We start from the raw sequence: 18,406 nt of genomic DNA, 5'->3' as shown, positions 1-18,406 counted from the left end.
CGATGTAATTAGTTAAACTGACTAATTACGATCATAAAAAACCAACCATCTACGAAGAAAACTATATATTACAAAGTAATCTCCCCTTAAATAAAAAATTCAGTAGTGTATGGAGGACCTACTGTGACATAAATTAAAAAAATTAATTCAATGTGGTGATGATAGTTAATAATGTGGTGATGATAGTTATTGATACTGAAATGTAATTTTCTGCTTATATTTTTTCGAGAGAGCAGATCTGGTTATATTATCTGCCACTCTTTGTACTGAACGCGAGTGAATATCAAAATATGTCGCAGCCGCGTTCATAGACTGAAACATAATTTCTTTACCGGTTTCTATGTTTGTAGAAATTACCGCCCTCTTTCCGATTGTCTTACATCTTCCTGTATTACCACATGCAGAGTTCACGCTTCGAGTTGTCACTCGAAGGTTGGATAAATTATTGTTTTGAGGATTTCCATCAATATGATCAATAACAAGACCGTCATTGATCAAACCCTTGTGACACTCGTATGTAAATCTATGACATAGATATCTTCTCTTTCCAACTGTAAATCTAAGATAGCCAGTATTAGAAACATTACCAACTGGTTTTTTTAACTTACGGTGCCTGATGATACCATTAATATTTGATTCATAGTTTGTTATGACAGGATGTGGGACAAATATATTTTGCTCCATTATAATAATATTATATGTTTAAATCATTGTTTGTCTGAAATCTTGATATATAATCCTTCACGGATTTTATAGCGTTTTCACCGCTATTATTTTTTTTGTCATAATATCTTTTAAGCTCTCTGAACCGTTTCCCGCCACACTTTCCACATAATTCTGTTTTTCCTCGCACTCCAATACCACACCGTAGACATGGTATTGGTCCTAGACTTCCTCGTCGTATGTTTTGTGAGTGCATCCAACAAAATTCCTTTCTACAGGATTTGTTGCATCGATTTACTGATCCGATCATCAACCATCTACATTGGGACATTGTATATATATATATAATTTTCTTTATTTAAATATTTGTTTTAATTATATGAACGAGTTTGAGAGATTATCCCAAACTAGGCCTGTTAAGTATAAATTCAACCTTGACAGATTATCTTCTGACTTGCCAGTACGAGATCTGGTTGATCCGAAAAATAAAAGTTTGATCTCGAAAATTCATGACGCTAAGAAAGAATTTTACACGGATGGTGCATCTCATACATGGTCAACGTTCAAGATTATACGCAACACTGCCACGGACGCCACAATGAACGACAAGCGAGCGGCAACTATCATTAACTACATCGCTGAATACGAGGGCAATCAAAAATATTTCTTCAGAGTAAAATTTATTGTATTAACAGAAACAGATAGTTGGATTATCCGTGACAAATATGATCCTGTCCTTGGTAATAATAAAACTATCATATTAAGTAAAAATTCCAGACCGGGTCTATTGACTGGTATTGATAAACCGTATTATGAGCGAGCGTATCCTGTAACAGCAGTTATTTATGGAATTTATGAGATAAATAAAAAACCCAACGTTGATAAACTAGCGCCGATGAAATTTTCAAGGTTAAATTGTGTAGCTGAACGAGTAATAGAACACTTTACAAACGCGATGCGTGGAAATGGATTAACTGATTTAAGGCGTGAAAAAATAAACTCGTGGGCTGATTCAGTTAAGGATACTGGTGCTACAATAAAAGATGTTGCTGAGTTAGGAAAAATATTAAAATTTCCAATAACTGTGGCGACAATAACGGGAGAAGTACTGTACCAGTCGAAATATAAATCGAAGGGAGCTCCAATAAATATTATCGATCATAACGCGCACGCATGGACTAACGCAGTAACAATATTTCCACGTGATCGAACTGTTAGATTTTACTCCACAGAATTATCTGTGGCAGATATGTTTGATTTTATTAACGAAATAAGTAAAACCGATCCTGTATCGGTATGGTTATTTAAAAGTAATGAGGAGGGTGAATTTGATCAGTTTGTCAAACCGAACGGTGAAATATATCGCACAGAATTCCTCCATGACGAGATGAAAAATCTTGCGACGTTTTTACAGTGCAAGCACGTGGAAAATACTGACAAATTACTAACTAATTGTTTTACCGTTCCATCTGTTGCGGCTCATTTCGCCAGGGAACGAAATTCATGGAAACCAACACGATTTGATTTACTCGAGGACGTACGCGCAAGTTGCGTCGAATATGGACATGGCGGATTATGGAATACCAAATACAATTACAATGATGTTATTTCGGTTGATATGGTTGCATGTTATCCAGGAAGTTTTCTGGGATACGGAGATTGTTCTACGTACTTTGAAAGATTTGGTCACCCTACAAACGAGATGACGCGAGTGGCAATTAATGGACAATTACCTGATTTTGATCTGACTGGATTCGCCTGTATTGAATCATTCGAGCTTAACGAAAATCTTCACAAGATTTGTTATGTTTGGTTTGGTAGACATTTTTGTGAAAAACGTTGGGCACCTATAGTTTTGTTGCGATATATGCTAGATTGTATGATACTGACATCGTTGGTGGTCAGTGAGGCAATTATATCATATCATGCACAGACCAAAGTTTGGTTGCCCATGTCAGATTCTGAAGTTATTAGCGAGTTTAAGGATGATATTCCTAATAAACTCAAAACCGCAAAAGATCTCGGTAGAAAAATTATAGGTAAATTTACTCAAGGTGGTGCATATGATTATAAAAGACATCACGCACGATTAATTCTAGATGATGCCGAGTACGATTTTATAATCGCTGATACAACGGCGAAAAATACATTTGTAAATCGAGAGAGTGTTTATTTATCCGACGGAACAAAATTAGGTACGATCGTTAGTTACATAAATGACGTATCCCCGCAATATACTCATCTAAGATCTTCCATGTTGGCTTATGTTTCTATAAATTTATTATCGATGATTAATAGATTTCCTGAGGCCGCAGTCAGAATCGCAACGGACTCGTTTTATATTTCAAGTAAATATTTAGAACCTGTTATGAAATTTACAAGTAATGATGAACGATGGGGTTCGTGGAGAATAAAAAAGGAACTATTACACAATTACACAGAATCAGCAGATGTTCCAGTGAGAGATTTTTATCGTGAGGGTAATAAAATATCAGAAATGTCGAAAGCGCCATCGTTGAGTGATCCAATAACCAGATATAAGACAGTATATCTCAATGGACCTGGTGGATGCGGCAAAACAACTCGAACGATTAATGTTTTTAGAAATTCAGATATAATCGTGCTGACACCCACACATAGACTTGCACGTGAGATGAAACAGCGGCAAGTACAATCGTGTACGTATCATAGTTTCTTCCGATGGCGCGGGGATACATGGACTCCTGAACGGATGGGAGAAAAATATATACCTAAAATAATTATTTGGGATGAGATATGCACGGTCTCATTGGATACATTAAAAACGTTTCTTGATTGGTTGTTGACGAAAAATACCGCTATAATAATGTGTGGCGATCATGGTCAACCTCCGCCCTTTGTTGGACCATCTCCACATGATTGGTTAAAAAATTTCGTTGATTATTATGAAGAAATAGATGATGATCATAGAGCTCTTGATGCAAATTTGAAGGAGTTTAAAAAATTAATCAGATTACAATCAAACAAAATTCAGTGTGAAATATTACGTGGAGTGATCTCAGAGACATCAATGAGTGATTTTTTGAACTCATGGAGACCCACTGATTTGATCGTAGCAAGTAGAAAAATAATCAGAGACGCTTTACAGCAGCAGTTATTTCAACTACATAAAGAACAATATTCAGAACTACCCGTTCCGTTGTGTTATAGACCATCAGATACACGAAAACAGAATATTAATGTTGATATTCCAGGACAGACTGAGAAGCAAAATCTCGTATTAAATGATATTGTCGCCGTTGATATCAGTGTAGTCGAAGATGCATTACACGCTGACAAATCTCCATGGGTGTTGGGATACGCTATGACGATCCACTCGTCACAGGGATTAACTATTTCTGATACACGAGTCTGGATTGTAGACGATCGCATCGAGTGGTCAAATTTAGTTTATTTAGCGGTATCGAGGGTCAAAAAAATATCTCAATTACGTAGAATTATAATTCCTGAAATCTTTGATAAATTTAACATCATCGATGATAATATAATAAGAAAAAAATTAATCGGATACAAACAATCTGATAAAAAAAATAAACGTGACTTTGATCTTGATGTTGAATTTATTATTGAGTTAAAACAGCAGCAGAACAATCATTGCGCATGTTGTAATTGTATAATGTTATGGCGGTATTCGAGTAATGATTCAAGACAATTTACCGTAGATAGAAAAGATAATAGTCGCGGTCATACACGAGAAAATACCATGTTAACCTGTCTTGAGTGTAATCGACGTCGGGGTGCAGGGCACCCTTGGCGCTAGTTAAGTGATCGAAATCACCGGAGTGATCGCGGTGGTAGTTGTGTATCCGCGGGAATTATTTGTAGTTGTTCACGTGTAAATCCACGTTGAGGAGCAGCAGAATCTAATCTGTAGATTGCAGGTCTAGAAACGCCTACATTTCTTCCAGTGGATCTTGTCACGGTAGATATTTTGTGTGTGGTAACACTCCAAATAGGATCAGTTGCTCTCGCGCTACCACCTTCAAGTTCACCAGGCTCATATAAATATCTGACTGTGACATCACCTAATATTTTTTGTTTTCCAACATCTTTCCGTTGTGTTGGTATATTTTTTTTTGTGACCGCGCTAATGGGTTTCATGTTGGTTGTTCGTGTGATCTCATTATTTAATGCAGCTATCACGTTTGGTAATCTTGCAACCCATTCACGAGATCTCTTATCCTGAATAAATTCCCTCGCGTATTGATATCCAAATAACCGCTCAGCAAGTGTTCGATTAAATCGCTCAACAATTGCCTGATCACGGTGAATTGCAGTATGACCTCGTCGTATTTTGGTATTATGTTGTTTCATCAGCGATGATACTGGACCAAGAAATTCCTTACCAGGATCAACCTGTAGTAGCTGTGGCCATCGCAGGCCACCTTGTGGTCCAAGTCCTCGTTGATAAATTCGTTCAAACGCATCGGCTACTTCAGATGATGTTTTCGCCGATAGCGGCTCTGCTTCTTTATATCTACTTGCAACATCAACTACGGTTAGCGCGTACTTGTACGTTTTTCCACGCACAGTATCATGCGGTAAAAACAGAATATCAGCTTGATGAACTTCATTAGGAACACTGACATCGAAATACGAGTACTGAATTTGTTTAGGACGTGGTAGATAAATTTGCCATATTGCTTGTTTAGATAACCACGTTTTAGCAGTAGAATGTTTAACCGATGCTGCATCAGCAAGTTTACCAATTGCTGCTTTGCCTCTCCAGTATCCTCTCGGTGAATAATAAATTGATTCCATTATTAATTACCAGCCCCAATCGCTAATTTACCTTTCATCGAGGATCTTACTAACCAATTAGCTAATGATTCTCTAATATTTTTATTTTTTATAGAATTTAATGAATGAATTAATTTTACATCTGCAATATGCCTATCTTGTAGATTTTGACTTTTATAAGCTACATCATGAGCATGACAAGCTCGATCAATAGCGTTTACTGGTTCCTCGCCTGGTTTTGGTTGATCTTGATTATCGAGCCTGATATCAAGTCTGGTACCAGGACCGCAATAATTATATCCTGGTAGATGTTTTTCTCCGCTGTATTTAGCCCATGGAGCACCTGGAAACTTTGACATCAAATTAGCAATATCACCACCGCGCTTATTAGGTAAAAATGAAAATTTCTTTCTACCGCATATAGAACATTTTCCACCGTACGCTATTTTTTTGTTTTTTGTTATAACTGTAGCTAAATCAATAGTTGGAGTTTTAACTTTACAGCGTAAACAATATAAATTCATGTTATAATATATATGGATATAATTGATTTCTCAGCAACTCGGCAACGAGAGCCAGTTAAGCATCATCCTGCGCTACCGAACTCCATCAGAATGATTATCATAGGACCATCTGGATCGGGTAAGACGCAATTATTACTTAATCTGATAATGAGATGGTTGAAATGGGATAAGTTGTATTTAGTAGCACCATCCGTTGATGATCAACGATGTTATGATGTACTTAAAGATTTCAATGAAAACGCACGATTACTGGATGAAGATACTGATGTTATAGAGTTTATAACCGATATTGATGAAGCACCATCCGTAGATTCCATAGATGGATTTATTAATAATTTAGTTGTATACGACGATGTGATGCTAGATAAACAATCAAATCCAGCCAGAATATTTTCCCGAGGGAGACATAAAAATACAGACGTGATCTATGTTACTCAACGATATACACAAATGCCAAAAGTGATCAGAGACAACTGCAACATTTTAGTTGTGTTTAATGGCGTAGACACACACACGCTGCGAAATATTCATCAAACTTGGTGTGGTGGTGACATGGATATAATTAAATTCAGAAATTTCTTCTCACGAGCGCAAGCTACCCCACATGGATTTATAACAATAAATCTACATGATCCAAGAACAAGATATCGTGTGGGTATTGATAAAATATTTGGGTAACAGGGGTGATGATAAAATTAAATTGAATTAAATAGATATCATTAATATAATGAACAACTGTGCGTGGCTGCGTCAAGGAACAACAGATAAATGCAACAAAAGGTGCCGTGGAGAATATTGCAAGAAACATAATTATCTTATAAAGAAAAATCCTCATGCTGGTCCACGAAGATGTGTTGGATGTAACAACGGCGTTAGAGGATTATATCAGATTTGCAAAAATTGCGGTGGAGATCGATATCGAAGTTTGATGAACTATTACAGAAAAAGAAATAACATAAATCCCAAAATAGAAAAACCACCATCAGAACTTGAATATTACTTGAAACATAGAACAAATTCCGAAGATTCAGATGAAGATGAAACAGATGAAGATTCCCATGATTCAGATGATGATTCCCAATATTGATAGCAGCAGAGAGGGGCGTCTACGGTTCTGTTTGGGACAAACAATAATCGTAGACGTGGTAATTGACCTCTATGAGTGGTCACTATTTTTTTTGGTAAAACACAAGGGTGACCATTCCCCTAAGTGGTCTGTTCACCCTCTCTGCTGCTTACGATGATTATGCTTTTAAGTCCAATAATACGTTTGTTTGAAATTGTTTTAGAAATAACGTTTACGTTTGTGCACGCTAGTCTGTGACATCACTTCTATATCGAGATGACGACAAATGTGTCGTTTACAAACAGTTGTTTTTCATATAGAAAGGTTAAAAAGATAACCAAATTAAGAAATATAATTTACACGTGTTTTCCAAATGTTGCCATGCTTGATTATGATGTTTATGATTCAGGAAAGCCAAAAGTAATGGCAAAAGAAAAACCCATTCTTGGCCGGCCGTTTGAAATGACCTGTAACTCTTCCCATGTAATCGAGTCTGTGATGTATAGGTGGAGAATGCATCGTGCCCAGACAATATACATGTACAATGGAAACACACATTCTATCCCCAGTCTGCGCATGACTGATCACTTAAGCCAAGTTACTTGTCAAGTATGTTTGAATGAAACAGCAAGAAAATTCTCAACTATAATCTGCGAAAATGATGCCTGTTCAACAGACAGTGTTCCTTACACAATACAAGTAATATGTAAGTCATTAAAGTTTTATTAGATAGATAGATAGATAGGTATATAGATAGGTACGTGCATGCGTGCGTACATGCATGCATGCATACATACATAGATACATGCACATACATACATACATACATACATATGCTATAATACCAATTTCGCTAGATAGATATATAGATAAATAGATAGATAGATAGATATGTGCGTACATACATACATACATACATACATAGTGTAATATATCAAAAAGACCAGAGTTCAAGACTTAAAATGCTTTTTTAAATAATAAAGGTGAGATAGAACACGTTTTTCAATCTCGCATATGGGCTTTACATAAACACAGTGTCTGTCACAACACTAAGTTTCTAATAATATAGAGCAAACTTGTTTGTCTAAATCCCAAAAGACAACGTTATAATACACCATATTATGGTTAAATGAATTATATTATTAAATTCATGCATGCATTACCAGATAAATATATTAGATTGACTGTAACACATTCTGACATAGTAGCGTAATCTCAATAATGAAAACGTTTTTATTACTAGTGTACTTCAGCAATGTGGTGGGAGATAGCAGCGGCTTTATAAAGAATTATTTAAGAATTATAATACGTTTAAATTCAATAGCAATCATGCAATACATCCATTTAAACTTCTCATAACAATCTGATCCAGTTTTGGGCTTTTAAACTGCCAAAGTTAATATCGGTTGTGTAGAAATTTATAAGTGATGGTTTTAGAATACATGGCCGAAATTCATTTCTACGTAGTGTTCTGTATATTTGATTTAATTATATCTGATTTAATATATATTTATTTCAACTTAATTGTTTGTCAGTTTTAATTTTTTTTATTGTTCATTACATGTTATTATAATGTAAATTTATTCACTAGAGATGATACTTTTTTTTAGAAAATAGTTTGACCTTCACTGTTAATAAACACCTGGTGCTGATCTAAGATGGAGGATGATAGTAACTCTTATATGGGATGTCACAAAACACAGGAATCGTGAAACATTTCTCAGCGATGTTGATTATCGGGGTCACTCACACTCTTCCTTTATTGGGCGAATGAATCAGTGTCTTCATGAAATAATTAACTGTTTTTGTTTGGCTATTTCGGTTACGTCCCTAAGAGAGCGTTTAGCACACTGGTTGTTTCAATGGTATTCACCCTTCTCAATATCGACCTATCTAGCACCCCAAGATGCTTTTTGGAATGATTCAAATCATGTTCATTAAGCCGTATCTGGAGGTGTAAATTTATGACGCACAACGTACATCAACAACTCCGTGCCTTTGTAGTCGAGTTGATATTGAAGGTTGGTTTAAAAATTCGAAATTTGTGAAAGAGTTGGAATGTTTTCATGCACTTTTTAGCAATATTGTGCATGCATTTAAGCAGGTGTACAGGTACAAGCCATATACAGTGGATCTCGGAGATACTTTGATTTGTTTGCAACTCAGTTTGCACAGTATTTATTTTATTTATCAATATATTTTGGAGTTATTTACGTATTCTATATGCAGTTTTTTTTCCACTTCGTGTTTTCGGCTCGAGGTGCGGGTGTTGAAAGGGTATGGAAATAAAAAGCTGAAAAATGTAGTTCACTACAAACGGTGTTATTTTACACATATGCACTATTGCAAATGTTTTCATGACAGATTCCAGACATATTTTAACTTAAGAAAAGAACATTATAAAACTGATTCAATCATCATTCTTTCTTTTTTATTCGATTTTAATCCTTACTACCTGTTCGATATATTTTTGTGAAGTTTTGGTCAAATAAATGATGAATATATATCGTAAATGATAATTATTATATAATTAATATATAATCATTAATCCTCTTTTATTTCAATTAAACAATGTTAGTCGAATCTGAATACTTTTAATATCGTAGACTTGCGAAATTGAAAACATTCCTTGTAAGGAAATACTTCCGCATAAAGCTTAAAAGTCCTGCCCAAAATCGTAAATATTTCGGTAGTAAACAAACGCGGCGGCCTGTCAGCTGAAAGAAGACACTACCTACCGAGGACTGGAGTTAGATACATATTCTTTATCTAAGTTCATATAATCCAAAATGAAAAACATCTAAAGCCTAGTTTGAAATAAAGAACGACAACCGATGATTTTGGCCCTGAAAGCCTGAAATATGGTTCGGCTTTAATAACAATCATATATCTTAGTCACCTTGGTTCATCTGAAATCTAAACGTTCATTCATTTCTTTTCATACTAGATATTGTCATCAACGCATCAGAACAACAATGTTAAGGCTAGCCAGTTTCCTGGCACACGTGCCTAAAGTACTCCCCTGCTGTTAGGCATATATACTGTATTAGTGCAGATTAGTTTGCTTTTACATCATATAAATGGCTAGGGTTACCATGATAACGTTTCTAGGTACATTTATCAGTGAAATATAGCGCAATTCAAGATCTTAAATACAAATCACACAACTAAAACGGCTTAATACTTTATACATGATGACGTCAGGTACCGATCTGAGTCTGGAGGTTTTCAAGCACTGTATAGCGTCGTGTGTTGATGGGGACGCCACTACGGTCAGCGTGGTGCAAATAGTGTTTAATACAAAAATATAACTGGTTACAACTATAGTAAACAAGATAAAAGAAGATTGCAGAAGTCAAATGGTGACTTATTGTTTATTCAATGGAAAAAAATGTGATGAGCGATTTTAAAAGAAAGTTGGAAAATAAAGATACAAAAAGAGTATTTATAATTTGGATGCTGCTGTCGCGAGTTTCGAGCTGGTGACCTCTTGTTTTGGTAAGCATTATACACGGAAAGAAAGAAAAATGTGGATGTTTATATATAAGATCTGTGCCATCGAACAAACAATGTGTGATATTTAAGGCTGCTGGAATCATGATGTATTATGACGTTGCAATAATCTCAAAATTTGTAGAAACATTTTATTTATAATTCCTCATTGGTCACATAGAAATGCGAATTATATTAAATAAAGGAATTGTTTTCTGAGAAAGACTTCGTGATACTAAATGAGTGTGTGTGTGTGTGTGTGTGTGTGTGTGTGTGAGAGAGAGAGAGAGAGAGAGAGAGAGAGGGAGGTTGGGGTGGGGGAGGGACTGACAGGTGGAGATAAGGTGCCACGGTATCTAGTAAAAGAGATCGTTACCACTAATGTTTGCTCACAACTACTCGCGAGCCACTCGCATGCAAAGTTGCAGGAAAATGTATTTCCAGAACAGTTTGATTACCCTTAAACGGGTCAATGCAACGTCCACAGACTTTATGACATGAGTGGTTATTTTAAAATAGGCCATTTTTAAAATAAAAAACAGATTTCTTCCATCATGATGACTTTCTATATCTACGGACGAAAACGTCTCTTTACTTTCGCAGAACAGGTCAGTACTACTCTATTATACGTTATAAAACAGCAATCAGATATATTCCAACTAATATTCATGTTTTGTAATTCCATATTTTACTTTGTTTGGTCACTGTGTCTACTAATATAAAAAATATTTCAATGTATCATACTGCAACTTAACACTGACTACTCTGATGGTTATTGTAGCTCTTTTTGTTTTATATAATTTATAACATGAATTGTATATGACCAGTGGCCTTTAATACAAAATAAAAGCCGTCATGTTTGTTCAGCTGAATTGCATTACACACACCTATTTCGTTCATATAATAAATATTGGTATCAACACTAGTGATGGTTGTTTTTTCTGAGAATAAATATTTGCATTGTGACATTTTAAAAGGTCAATTCAAACGGGCAAAAAGACGTATGAGGCAGTAAACAGCGACAGTGGAACTGTTTCGGGTCTATCTATAACAAACGAGCGCAACTTTGAACGTTTGTACTGACTTAGGGTCATGAACTTGAACTAAGAATATTATCTTTGCTTTCTTTACTTAATTTCTCTTTTACGTTTTATTTTTGATTCATCACACCTCTATCCAGATCTTCGTCGCCAAAAGGTTCCCCATTTAGGAAGCTGTTCACCTCACACGGGAAAGACGAGAAAGTTTCGAATGTGTGTAGAACGGCTCGTATTGTGATCACCTGACACGGGAATGACGAGAAAGTTTCGAATGTGTGTAGTACGGCTCGTATTGTGATTACCTGACACGGGAAAGACGAGAAAGTTTCTAATGTGTGTAGCACGGCTGGTATTGTGATTACCTGACACGGGAAAGACGAGAAAGTTTCGAATGTGTATAGCACGGCTCGTATTGTGATCACCTGACACGGGAAAGACGAGAAAGTTTCGAATGTGTGTAGCATGGCTCGTATTGTGTTGATCTCACACGAGAGTCTGGTAGAACAGTCTGCTGTGCCGATGATATGATTACCAAAAAGAGAAGCTTTGGTCGCTATTACAGAAGTCCTCATTCTTACATAAAAATGTGTTTGACTAGGTGTATAAATGTGTCTGTATCTATGTATCAGCATATGATTTCACGCGGTATTAATGACTTGGTGTTAACGTATCCTTTTTCTGGGCCGCACCCACCACAAATTGGATGAGAACATTCAATCATATAATATTTGTCAGTTGCTTGTAAGAAATACGTTTTAGTAGAAGAAAATTAAAAAAGTAAAGTATTCACTTATCGTAATATGCCTTTTTCATCCCGACCAAAAAACATCTAAATAACTATGCACGCAAGGTGTATTTTGAACTAATCTGCTCCACAGTAGTAGATGTGTATTATCAGTTTGTGTATCATCAAAAATAGGGTTCAGAATGTGTATAATTTTATTTATATTAAACGTGGGTATATCTCAATAGATCTTCAAAGCTGGCTTATTTGCGAGACGCTGATATACATCGATCGTTTTACATCAGCCAGTCCGGAGCAAGCACATCCCTGGACAAAAATTAAATAAAGCTTTAATACCTGAATAAAAGAAGAAAAATAAAACATGTATGATTCCTATAATGTATATGCGTGTAATTTGTTTACCAAATTACGTCATGATGCGTGTAAATCTATACGTTCATAATGATGAACATTGTTGAGGGTTGTTTTTAGGAATTGGAAAGATTATATCATAAATTTTGACAATTCCTTTCTTATTATCTCCGGTGACTGGAATGTTGTTTAGGACGTGGAGCTTGACTCTAATAATATCTTGCTTGATAAATACTCCATGGCCCGAGCAGCAGTACAGGACATCAAGAATCAACTTGACTTAGCGTATGTCAATCCTTAGAGTAGAATATTACCTGTACTATTAATTGTCCCACCCAGTCACATTATCCTGACATCAGGCCGACCAATCCTAACACTAACCTCTTAATGCTGAGCGCCAAGCGAGGCAGCTGTTAGTACCACGTTTGTAAGTCTTTGGTATGACTCAGCCGGGGATCGAACCCACGACCTCCCGCATCCAAGGCGGACGCTCTAACCACTAGGCCACATGAGCAGTCAGTTCAAATTGTATTAACGCTTCTATTATTCCTGACTGTAAATATGACCATTCAGCAACAACACTAAAAGTAACGATATCCCTAGTACCAAGAGGTTCTGGGTACTGGAAATTCAATTCAAAGTTATTAAAGCATGATGTTGTTCTTGTTGTAGGGTTTAACTCCATTTTTCAGCACACGATAGGCTATACATGGCGGTCAGTATTAATGGTGGAGGAAGAACCCGGGAAAACCCCCGAAAAGAACCACCGACCCACGAGAAGCTACTGGTAAGCTTTCTCACATACCGACATTGGCTGAATCCGAGACGCGAACCCACGCAGGCAGAGCACTCGGGGCCCCAAAGCATGATGAATATATTTAGTTGGTTAAAAAATGTGTATCTAACTGTTGTGAAGTCGATAAGAACAACCCAATTCTGGTGAAATTTATTTGCAATGAACAATTGGTTTTGAAATCCTTAAATGATTATAAGATCAGAAGTAATTACGTATTCTCAAGCTAAGGCAAAACAAGAACAAAAATTAAAAAAATTGAAACTGAAATACAGATCTTGCATAGTTTAGCAGAGGCGTAGCTATGATATTTTTGCGCCCGGGACGAACTATAAAATTGGCGCCCCAGCCCCCTCCCCGTTTAATCACATTTTTGAATATTACCCTTGTTTACTTATTATAATGTAACGTTGTAAGCCTCATTTTGGCGCCCCTGTACCTTGGCGCCCGGGGACATATGTACCCCCCTGCCCCCCCCCAGCTACGCCTCTGTAGTTTAGTGAATCAAAATAATAACCCTACCGAAGAACTGAACAAAAACAAGCAGATTTAGAAGATATCAGAAAAAGAAGTGGAATGTATACTCATACGATTAAAAGCAAGGTGGTGTGAGATTGGTGATTTAAACAAAATAGTTCCCGACTTTTGATAAGAGAAATTACATAAGCAAAAAAATATAAGAGTTAATTATGGAAGATGGAAGAAGACTAACGAATCATAAAAGGTATTAATTCACCAGAAAGATTTTTATGAAATATTGTACAAGAAACAAAAACAACAATAACTTAAAAACTCATAATCGCTATTTTAAATCATGATAAAAACCTTTCAGACCTTGAAATATACTCGTGTGACGGTTTGAAGAATGTGGATTAGCAACCAAAATAATAAAAAATGAAACTAGCCATGGTTCCTATGGATTTACTATTGAATTCTACAAATTCTATTGGAAAGCTCAAAGCGGCTTTCAATTTAGGTCTCTAAATGTTCGACATGATATTCAACATTTTTCGAAATTTCAGCCTCAGGGATTCATTACTTGCATTCCAAAAGAAGATGTAGATAGAAAATTCATTAAAAATTGGAGACCAATTTCACTACATAATGTAGATTACAAGAATGCTTCAACATAAATTGCTTCTAGGGTCAAGAAAGTATTCCCTTTTAGTTTTAGTGACATTCATAAAGGTTTTATGAAAGGGAGAATCATTGATGAGAATACACTACTTTTGTATGACCTGATGCAGTGTCTTGAGGAAACGAACGAATCTGGTCTTTTTTTACTGATAGACTTGGAAACAGTATCGTCTATGCTAAATGGGACTTTCTGGAGAATGCCCGGTAATATTTTAACTTTGGGGATTCTTTTTGTAAGTGGATGACAGTTAAGTACAATAAATAAATAAAAATTGTGTCGTTAATATTGGACAGTTATCCCCATTTTTTAATTTGGAGAGAGGTTGTAGCCAGGGAGACCCTTTAAAACCATACCTATGTATAATAGGAATTAAACCGTTTGCAATATAACTAAAAGAGAACACAAATATTACAGACATTTTTTATAATGAAATGGACCAAGTAGGGCTAATGACGCTTTTTATTATATAAGGTTCTCCTTGTCTTGGAAGACAACCATGCATATTTTAGGTCTGCACTGCAATGTTTTGAAAGCAGAAGCTATTTGGATTGGAAAAAAAATTTCGAATGAAAAAATATATCCCGATATTGATAGTAACTGGTCAATCGCCAAGTTCAGGTTACTGGAAGTAACTTTCTCTTTGAATTTGGAGGATATGGCTAAACTTAATTATTTGACGAAGATGAAGGAAGTAAAACAATTGCTCGGCTGGTGAAGCAGAAGAAAATTACCCCTTACTGGAAAATGACTTTGATAAAGTCATTGATTTTGCCAAAATGTATTGTTTTTGAGATGGCAAAACCGAGAGGGTAAACAAAGATGCTCTTATACCTCTCTTTAAGGAAGTCTGATTAAATTTGATAAATTTGCACTTATTTACATGGTATATCAAACTTTCCTAGATTTGGCGCATTAGCCTGGATGAAGATGGATTCTGGTAAAAGCTAGTTTCCGAACAAATTTTTGAAACATTTGGAGGTATACTGTTGTCAAAATTTGGAAAACCCCAAACTGAAAGAAATCTCAAAAACAATTCAAAATATCTTTCGGCGGGATGTTATTTGTGCTTTATCTCAATGGAAAAATGAAACATCAACTGTTCAATAATATTTGTCTCGAGATTTTCTTAATTTTGTAATTATAGATAAGTTTAAATCATGCACATGGTGGAGAACCAACCGTGTTGTACTTATTAAACGCCTTTTTGATATGGAAGGATCTCTATTAAGGTTTGATAAAATAAAATAAACAACACAATTAATAATTGTATACAGTCCTTTGCCTTTATCTAAAAAATGCCACTAAAGTGGAAAAAGAAAAGTAATAGTCTGTTTTGAAAGTGAAAATACCTTCCATGTTATACTCGACGAAACGTCGCTTCTTGGGGTAAGATAAAAGAATAATTTATTTATAAAGATCTAACTTGGTCCATGCAGCAAAGCAGATGCAATTGGTGTAAATTAGTGGACCAACTCTTTTGTTGTGGCTACACTTTATACAAAAGACACATACCTGATTAGCTTTAATTTTAGATTTATACATATTAGTATAGCTCCAAACCAGTTTTTAAAAATTATTTAATTCAAGTGATAATGATAAATAAGGAGGGAACTGAAGAAATTGAGCACTTATTCTATTCAGTTACTAAACATTATTGGAAATCAGTTGTGGAATGGATCCAAAATTACGACCCAAAGTTTAAAATTACACGAAAAGATGTTTCTAATTTTACTTGCAAAAATATATTATATACAGAACAAGCTCTACATTAAAAAATCCCAAATCCCACCTGTTATAACAAGATTATTTGATCATACGAAGGGCAGGAAAAGTATGACATCAAAGTGAATAAGAGAAGTGACTAGTTTTATAAACCTTTTTGACCCCTTTTGGTTTGATGTCTTAGTTTTATCTTTACTTACACGCCAAACAAACAAACATGCAAATAAAACACCTTGTGACTTGTAAATGAATGTTTCTATTTGTACATTATTTTTGACATTGTGTGTGTGTGTGAATGTGTATGCGTGTGTTGTATGTAAATAAAAGAACATAAGTAAAGATGAGGAAAGGAACCAAATTAGAGTAATGCCCCATATACGTGGTTAGGTGGTGTTATATGGGGAACATGTAAAATCCTGACAACTTATGTTCAATAAATAAAATACGGCATGTCTTCGTGTGCATGTTGCACACCATCGCCACATAAAAGATGATTTATTTGAAAATTCAACATCATATTGTGTTTGCTGTGTATAATATCTTTAAATTATATTTCAAACATTGTCCATACAAAGTAGATAACAAACATAGACGTTAACTAAATGATCAAACGAAAATATCTCTTCATAAGCGAAATTCTTATTTCTTAATGTCATTTCTTGTCCTGGTAATTTACTTTCAGATGGACCAGACAATATATCCCTGAGTCTCAACCAAATCAACTTTTATCTCGAGGATCGTGAGTTTTTCACAATAGATTGTTACGCCAATTGCAATCCAAATTGCACATTTTCATGGAAGGGTCACAAGACTACAGAAAGCAACAAACTAGAAATCACCAGCTTTGATTCAAAAATGGCAGGATATTACATTTGTCATGTTACAAATCAAGAAACAAATTATACATCGAAATCTAACACCATTTATTTGCATCATGTAAAAGGTGGGTCAGATTACTAGCAATTTATATCATCTTTGTATCGGTTGTTGAGCAAAGATTCACGGTATAATTAAAATTGAAATTGCATTAGTTGATAAAATTAGCGAATATTTCCATTGAACAGAACATTATCATGTTAATATAAACAAGGTAACGTACAAAACGTACAAAAATTCGTCTCGGCAATGTGATCCTATAATTTAAGGATTTATAAGATACTTAATCCATTTGTCTGAAGTGGAGAATATAGTTTCCTGTACTGTTGGAAGGAGGGTTTTCATCTCCCTCATACTTGGATGTTCTTCATATTGTGTCGCATGCCAAAATTACTTCGTATGAAGTAGTGACATAAACGGAAACGATTGGACAGTAAATGAACTCATAACACAGTGTATTTGTTGATGCTTTATTAATATTGTCTAATCATATAATTTTAGGCTTATAATGTACATACAAACAATGTTAGGATGAATATTGCCATGGACATGACCAGCAACACTGTTAGCATTCACAAACATTTTTCGCCCAGATGGATATATAAGCTTTGGTTTAATGTAATTCTTGCCATATTTCAGTTAAGACTATGCATGAGAGTATCCAACAAGGAACATATAGTCTTTGTGTATGTATAGCGTTATTTCAGACATTCTTGCTTTCACAAACTTCCAGCAAAACTGTGATGTTACTGACTCCGTTAGCAACTTTTTGTGGAAAGACGGGTGTCTATATTAACGCTGTATGTGTCAACATATTTCCTTGTACTTTTTGCAGTTTTGGGTTAATGTCCTTTCCAAATATTGATGAAAGCCAAAACCTTGATGCGAAGGAGGTCGAGATATATATTTATAAAAGTGCTCTCATGAATGTGACTTTGTATCATGGTCTTGATATATATTTGATTTACAGTCTTATGGTCTCGCAATTCACATTGCCACAAAACTATAGAAACTCTAGAAATTTAAAACGCATCGTGAGTTTATCGGTAACTGAATTCACGCTGTAGAATATTTATCTGACTAATTTATCTGTATGGTCTGTGGACAGATTTTCTGCAAAAAATGTCGCAATATGAATGAAAGTTATCTGATTAGTGACGTACTATAATGTTCTATTAGGACGAGACCATTTGGTGGCATTAGGACGAGACCATTTG

At 35.3% G+C, this 18,406-nt stretch overlaps 1 protein-coding gene across 1 annotated transcript in view; it reads left to right on the top strand.

The window, feature by feature from the left end:
- Positions 1-18,406, top strand: part of LOC149793338 (uncharacterized) — a 49,345-nt gene that overhangs the window by 23,120 nt on the left and 7,819 nt on the right. The window contains exons 3-4 of the mRNA XM_089968984.1: positions 7,442-7,738; positions 16,996-17,256. Coding sequence (XP_089825110.1) covers positions 7,442-7,738; positions 16,996-17,256 — 558 coding nt within the window. The remainder of the gene's footprint in view (positions 1-7,441; positions 7,739-16,995; positions 17,257-18,406) is intronic.

Source organism: Sinohyriopsis cumingii, chromosome 8 (assembly GCF_028554795.1).
Source record: "Sinohyriopsis cumingii isolate HCF-2022 chromosome 8, ASM2855479v2, whole genome shotgun sequence".
NCBI classification, from domain to species: domain Eukaryota; kingdom Metazoa; phylum Mollusca; class Bivalvia; order Unionida; family Unionidae; genus Sinohyriopsis; species Sinohyriopsis cumingii.
Note: the sequence above shows the minus strand (reverse complement) of the source record. Positions and strands in the feature narration are given on the sequence as shown.